The sequence below is a fragment of the Phycodurus eques genome, chromosome 23, assembly GCF_024500275.1.
Source record: "Phycodurus eques isolate BA_2022a chromosome 23, UOR_Pequ_1.1, whole genome shotgun sequence".
In the NCBI taxonomy this organism is placed as follows: domain Eukaryota; kingdom Metazoa; phylum Chordata; class Actinopteri; order Syngnathiformes; family Syngnathidae; genus Phycodurus; species Phycodurus eques.
This window is the reverse complement of record NC_084547.1, coordinates 2,037,330-2,044,573: the sequence shown is the minus strand read 5'-3', so window position 1 is coordinate 2,044,573 and position 7,244 is coordinate 2,037,330. Positions and strand designations below refer to the sequence as shown.

Genomic DNA, 7,244 nt, shown 5'->3' with positions numbered 1-7,244 from the left:
CTGGAGAGAAAATGAAAGAAAAAAAAAATACATTTCTCATTTTACTCTGATCAAATGCACTTCCCCCCCCTTTCTGTTGACTCATTTTTACCTCGTTCTTTCGCTTCTGGTTTCCGTGAACTTGTGTCGCAACAGGAACGCGGCCACGGCGTCAGCTACCTTCACACACACACAATGACCACCTTCGTTTAGTGATCAATATTTCATGTTGAATGAATAACATTCGCCAGTACTGACATGCAGATGCAGTTAAGCTTAAAAAAAAAGTGCTGACTGCCCTCCATATATCAAATTTGAAACTAAAACTTCATTTCAACAAGTATTCATCTGAAAGAGATTCCTTTTTTTTTCAAGAAAAACGGAAGTTTCATACTTTGTCTGGATTGTCTTCTTGCACTGCATGACCACAGGGTGGCAGCACCTGCATCATGAATTTACCTGCAAACAGACAAGAAGCCCCACACGTGAAAAAGAAAAGTTACTGCACTGAAGTAGATCTTTCGGTTAAATGTACTTATTCGTATTTATTGTCCTAATAACGTTTTGCTCTTTCTCCCAACAATTGAAAGCATACAGTATCTGTACTTTCTCTTCCTTTGTCATAGTTAGGCTAGTTACCAACTGCCCAGGACGGATCCGTAGCTATTTCGTGGACACCTTGAAAATTGATTTACACACACACACACACACACACACACACACACACACACACACACACACACACACACACACACAGAGAGAGAGAGAGCGACAGACAGAGAGACAGAGAGAGAGAGAGAGAGAGAGAGAGAGAGAGAGGCTGTCACTTCCAGGGTGGCGGTTGACTGGCTGACAGCGGCAGGTGCCAGCGGAGAAGCTATCTCCGTGGAAACAGGAGCAAAGATACATACGGTGCATAAAAGGGGAGCATCTATTCTGTCTACATGAGTAGAGTTTGAAAACCTCTCTACCGCTCTACTCTGAGCCCCTCCCGGATGACCGAGCTTCTCACCCTCTCTCTCAGGGAGAGCCCGGACACCCTGCGGAGGAAACTCAATTCGGCCGCTTGTATGCGCGATCTTGTTCTTTCGGTCACGACTCACAGCTCGTGACCATAAGTGAGGGTATGAACGTAGATCGACCAGTAAATCGAGAGCTTCGCCTTTTAGCTTAGCTCCTTCTTCACCACAACGGACCGATACAAAGTCCGCATCACTGCAGACGCCGCACCGATCCGCCTGTCGCTCTCCCGTTCCATTCTTCCCTCACTCGTGAACAAGACCCCAAGATACGAGTTGTACTTGAACTCCTCCACTTGGGGAAGGATCTCATCCCCGACCCGGAGAGGGCACGCCACCCTATTACGACTGAGGACCACGGTCTCAGATTTGGAGGTGCTGATTCTCATCCCAGCCGCTTCACACTCGGCTGCGAACCGCTCCAGTGAGAGTTGGAGATCACGGTTTGATGAAGCCAATAGAACCGCATCATCTGCAAAAAGCAGCGATGCAATACTGAGGCCACCAAACCGGACCCCCTCTAGGCCTCGGCTGCGCCTAGAAATTCTGTCCATAAAAATTATCAACAGAATCGGTAACAAAGGGAAGCCTTGGTGGAGTCCAACCCTCACCGGAAACGAGTCCGACTTACTGCCGGCAATGCGGACCAAACACTGACACTGGTCGTACAGGGACCAAACAGCCCGTATCAGTTCCACGGCCAAGACGAAAACTGCACTGCTCCTCCTGAATCTGAGATTCGACTTCTCGATGGACCTTCCTCTCCAGCACCCCTGAATAGACCTTACCAGGGAGAGTGTGATCCCCCTGTAGTTGGACCACACCCCCCGGTCCCCCTTTTTAAAAAGGGGACCACCACCCCAGTCTGCCAATCCAGAGGCAGTGTCCTCGATGTCCACGCGATGTTGCAGAGGCGTGTCAACCAGGACAGCCCCACAACATCCAGAGCCTTTAGGAACTTCATCCACCCCGCCACCGAGGAGCTTTTTAACCACCTTGGTGTTTGAGAACCACTTGTCTAAAGTCTCTATTAGCCAATCACCGGGATCATGTCCTGACTGGCATCTTAACGAGGGGGCTCACCTTGCATCTGACCAATGGTCAGGTCTCGGTCCAGCCGGTCGATTCCTGCCAACAGGAGGAGTTTGGGCAGGTTGCAGGCCAAAAACAGGTTTGAGGTTCCTCGAAACCAGCCGTCCCAGTACTTCTCAGATTTGGACAGATCTATGCGCCATTTGTAGACACTCTAGAAACACATTCAAAGGAATGCCATGCCAGTGTTGTGAATTTTCCGTTCCAAATTTTAGCGGTCAGATTAAGTTCGCCTGAAAAGGCTCAAGTGGGTTTTAGGTTCATCCTGAAATTTGACCCAAAAGCCCAATGTCCCGATTTTTTTCGGAGTAGCGTTATGTGGGATTGCATACCTGGCCTTCGCCGACGCTGGCCTCTGTGGCGGCGTTCTCCTCTTCGTCGACGTAGCTTCGGTCATAGAACTCCTCATTGCGTTCCTCCACCACGTCCTTGACCGGGCCGGCCCGCTCCAGCATGTCGGTCTCCTCCGCTTCACACCTGTCACACATCGGCAAGCTTGCGCACAAGCAGGGGCGGGGTAGCACCGCTCTACTGACCAATCAAAACCGACCTACCTTTTGATCTGACCAACCATAGACACTCTGGCGGATTCCAGGTTACGGATTTGTCCGCTCTTGACGCTAACCGACAGAAAAGTAAACAAATCAATGGAGACGGGGTTTCCAAATTCATTCGACGACTGCTCACCTCCACTCAATGGCGTGGTCCATAGACTTGAAGGACTTGGGTCTTCCCTTCAGGAAGTTCTGTATGCTGTGAAGCGCCTCCATCGCACTTCCTGCCATGCACGTTTCAGGATACGGTCAACTCCGTTCACCGCACCAAAATCCGCATATGAAAACATTTTTTCAACATTTCTACGCTTCCCAACGCTCAAACACATTTAAACTTATTACAACACACTTCGACATCTACAACATAGCTGTACACACAAACATTTGCAAGTATAAAACACCAAAACCTCCCTGCTCACGCACATAAAAACACTTACCCGTGACTCCATATTCTTATTTATTCACCTAACACGGCTGGCTAACATTACCTAAAACACATGTGACTTGATATTATTTATTCAGCTAACGTAGCTAGCTAACATTAGCTAAAACACCTGTGACTTGATATTATTTATTCAGCTAACGTAGCTAGCTAACATGAGCAAAAACACCTGTGACTTGATATTATTTATTCAGCTAACGTAGCTAGCTAACATGAGCAAAAACACCTGTGACTTGATATTTATTCAGCTAACATAGCTAGCTAACATGAGCAAAAACACCTGTGACTTGATATTCAGTGAACGTAGGTAGCTAAGATGAGCTAATGTTTACATTTACAGACTTGCATAATAACGTGACGTCCCCGTGATGACTTCATATTATTTGAAAACTACAATCTTGCCACGTGAGCAGAGAGGTATGGAGGTAACGCTACACCGCACATGAACCTGTCTCCATTTTTTTGGCCAACCTATCCTCCCATTTGCTGTTTTTGCCACAAGATGGCGCCGAAGACATCTCAACTGAGTAACAAGCTTTATTTTCTCGGGCTGGAGCCAAGTTTAGCCTCGGAGGCGGAAGTAAATAAAAGCCCTCACCCTCCACGACGTCGATGGCCACAAGTCCCACCGTGGTGGGCATCAGTGCATTGCTGGCTGCGTGCACCGCGATGGCGCCGCCGACACCGTGGCCAATCAGGACCACGGGGGGAGGGATCTCGCCGTGGCAGGCTCGGACCACGTTGGCTACATCACTGCGAGTGGCCCAGGGCATCTGGTTAGCGTCTGGTCGGCGGGGTGACCGCTTTCTGAGTGTGCTTACCTGGACATGGTTTGAGTGGAGAAGTCATCCGATTGGCGGACCAGAGTGTCACCTTGACAGGAGGACAAATATCTTTACAAGCGATTTTTCTACCAAAAATCCCTTCCATTATTAAAGTAATCACATTCAAAATGATTTTGCATAATACTAATACAAAATATACATGTGAGGTGCAGGTATTAGGTCCACTTGGGGTCGCCATCCCATTTGTTGTACACCATAGTATCTGTGACTTTGAATGTGTTTGGCTTTCAAAGGCGGGGCTTGGCCTGGTGAGTGATGTGGGAGTCAGCGAATGAGACTGTACAGTTGTCTGTTGTGTAAGCCAGTGCTGCAGTTTTGCAATAGACGCACTGCACTTTTGCTTTTTTTTAGCGTGAAATTATTCCATACTTTGGACATATTGTCAAAATTCTAAATACCTGCGTCCGTGTGGAAATGTCCTGAGACTCACCGTGACCCCTGAGGTCCATGGCGAGCACCTGGCAGCCCACTCTGGCAGCGATGGCGGTCTGCAACGCATAAAAGTCATTAAGTAATAGTGAGGAAAAACTACTAGTACGCATATTTGACCATGTGCTAGTATGGCGTTTGTCCTCACTAGTCAGACAGTTCAGCGCACTAGTAGAATGACTGTCTTACTCGTAAAGTTTTTTTTCCACTACTGTGTGACATTTGTAATGTCATTCAGTTGTGTAATCATTGTAGTAGTGCACCGAATTGTCTTATTTGTGGGGACAAACAGTGTAGTAGTACACGGACAATTGTGCGCACTCGTCGGATACGGAATAAATGCTCAACTCGGCTTTCTGTAGCGGCCTGGGGTTGCACTCACGGTGAAGACCGCCCAGGACAGGGCCGAGTGTCCTCCTCCGTGCAGAAGAACCAGCAGGGGGCCCTCACATCCCGCTTTGTAAACCCTAAAGACGTCTCGGCTGTCGGCCTGGCCCACGCTCACATCCTCCATTTGGTCGAAATACTCACGCCACGACACGGGCGAGTAGTCCAGGTTTTGGCCCACGTCCCTGGCACACAAAATGACACTGTTTACAGTGGTGAGAATTACCTGTTGTTTCTTTAAAACAATCTAACAACTTTGCCTTAGGAATGCCCCACTCTTCCTTGCAGAATTATTTTAATTCAGCTGGGGGGTTTGAGCGTGAGAGACCTTTTGAAGGTCACGCCACAGCATTTCAATTGCTTCAAGTCCGGACTTTGACTAGGCCACGCCAAAACCTTCATTTTGTTTTGTTTAAGCCCTTCAGAAGTTGACTTTCTGGTGTGTTTTGGATCGTTGTCCTTCTGCAGAACCCAAGTGCGTTCAGCTTGAGGTCACAAACCGATGGCCGAATATTCTCCTTCGGCATTTTCTGGTAAAGAGTAGAATTCATGCTTCTATCAAACACATGAAGTTGTCCAGGACCTTAAATAGGAAAGCAGCCCCAGACCATAACACTACTACCACTACCACCACGTTTGACTGTTGGTATGATGTTCTTTTTCTGAAATGCTGTGTTATGTTTATCCCAGATGTGTTTTTTTTTGTTTTTTTTTTTTTGCAAAAAGTATGATGAGCCTTTATGTTCAGCAATGGCTTTTGCCTTGGACCTCTGCCATGGATGCCATTTTTGCCCATTCTCCACTTGCAGTTGAGTCACGAAGACTGACCTTAACCGAGGCAGAGGAAGCCTGAGGTTCTTTCAGTGTTGTCCTGGGCGACCTCCTGGATGAGTTGTTGCTGTGCCTTTTGGGGTAATTTTTGTGGGCCGGCCACTCCTGGGAAGATTCACCACTGTTCCATAGTTTCTCCCATTTTAGGATAATAGCTCTCACTGTGGTTTGCTAACATCCTAAAGCTTCAGTAACCCTTTCCGCACTTTTATTTCTCATCTGTTCTTGAATTCCTTTGGATTGTGGCATTTTGTTGCATCTTTTTGAACTCTTTTGGACGAATTTATTTTGCCAGACAGGTGCTATTTAAGTGATTTCTTGATTGAACACATCTTGAGGTCATCAGGCTTGGCTGTGGTCAGTGAAAATGAACGCAGCTTTCCCAAACATTTGATTAGTTGAAAAACAAAAAAATTTTTTTATGATGTTAAACACAGTGGTGAAACTACACAAACAAATACATACATAAATAATTGAAGTGGGCAAATACCTTTTCGCGGCACTATACATACAAACATCGTTTTAAACACTCCAAGTACATTGTACTTGACGTGAATCTCAGCAGGTCAGTAAACTTGCGAAGCATCTTGTCCGTGATATGGAAAAGTGACTTACTGCTCCTTATCAAAGCTCTCCTCCCACATGTTTGCTTCTCAGCGTCTGGAGTCACTCCGGCAGAAGGACCCGCTCCACGACACCCTGGCTCACATCCATCCGGCGAATAAGAAGAGCAAGTACGCACGGGAGAACAATAACGAGTCAGCTGGCGGTGTCAGGCGGCATCTCGGCGGCAGCGGCCCATTGGCTGATGGAGACAGGAGTGGGCCTGCAGAGTGACACGCTCCAAACTTTCAGTGTCTTCATTGACACTTCACGTGTGTCATTTACATTTGTGCTTATAAGTTAGCAGAATTTGGAAGAGGCGTACCATTCTTTAAAGAAAACATGAGTGATCAGGCATTTAATAGATTTTTTCCCCGCAAACATGTATACAAATAAGTACAATATAATAACTTATGAGAAGAAAGCATCAACTTCAAAATTTGGTACACGTCACATAAAATATGAATATACAGGACGAACAATTGTGGTCCCAACACTGATCCCTTGGGGGACACCACACACAATGCATTTCGATTTAAACTTACCCAAGCTTCACAAACTGCTGCCTTTTTGTGAAATAACCTCTGAGCCAATTCAAGCCTACACCCCTAATACCATGTGTATTCCAATTTACTGATCAGTCTATCATGATTTATGGTATTGATTGAATAATTTCTGTAGATACACAAACTGCTGCAAGTTTCTTATTGTCTATGGATTGCACGATTATTTTTTTTTTTCCAACGAGTTCTGTTAAAGCTAGTGAAAGCTGACCGGTTTGCTTTGAATCCATACTGACGGTCGGAGAGTATTTTGTTTTTCTATGAATTTCTCTCGTATGTTATTGAAGAGTTTTTCCTGAATTTGGGAGAATTGTGGCAGACGAGAGAAAGGTGGTTAGCGAAGTTGTGTTTGTCACCAGTTTTGGATGTCAGAATGATTTTTGGGGAGTTTTCATTTTATTTGGGAATTGTCCAGTTTGGAATGATATGTAGGAAATTCACATAATTACCTTTTTCGCAATTTTCATATTCATTTGGTTACAATCGATACATGCTTTATT

General features: G+C 46.1%; 1 protein-coding gene across 1 annotated transcript; it reads right to left on the bottom strand.

Moving 5' to 3' along the window:
• Positions 1 to 87: 87 nt before the first annotated feature.
• Positions 88 to 6,284, bottom strand: LOC133398084 (protein phosphatase methylesterase 1-like). Its single transcript, XM_061669696.1, has 11 exons — positions 6,194 to 6,284; positions 4,743 to 4,932; positions 4,362 to 4,419; positions 3,908 to 3,959; positions 3,685 to 3,839; positions 2,778 to 2,868; positions 2,645 to 2,710; positions 2,423 to 2,567; positions 2,082 to 2,244; positions 374 to 438; positions 88 to 159 (listed from the first exon to the last, which is right to left on the bottom strand). Exons 1-11 carry the CDS (start codon positions 6,220 to 6,222, stop codon positions 88 to 90), a joined length of 1,086 nt encoding a protein of 361 aa, XP_061525680.1. The 5' UTR covers positions 6,223 to 6,284.
• Positions 6,285 to 7,244: the final 960 nt, after the last annotated feature.

What these genes read in the sequence shown, in the direction of transcription:
- LOC133398084 (XM_061669696.1), bottom strand. Translation starts at nt 6,222, where the DNA reads ATGTGGGAGGAGAGCTTTGATAAGGAGCA. An exon ending in GGCCATCGACGTCGTGGAGG is followed by an intron (nt 2,869 to 3,684) that starts GTGAGGGCTTTT and finishes CGTGCATGGCAG; the next exon opens with GAAGTGCGATGGAGGCGCTT. An exon ending in CCAGCGTCGGCGAAGGCCAG is followed by an intron (nt 2,245 to 2,422) that starts GTATGCAATCCC and finishes ATGTGTTTCTAG; the next exon opens with AGTGTCTACAAATGGCGCAT.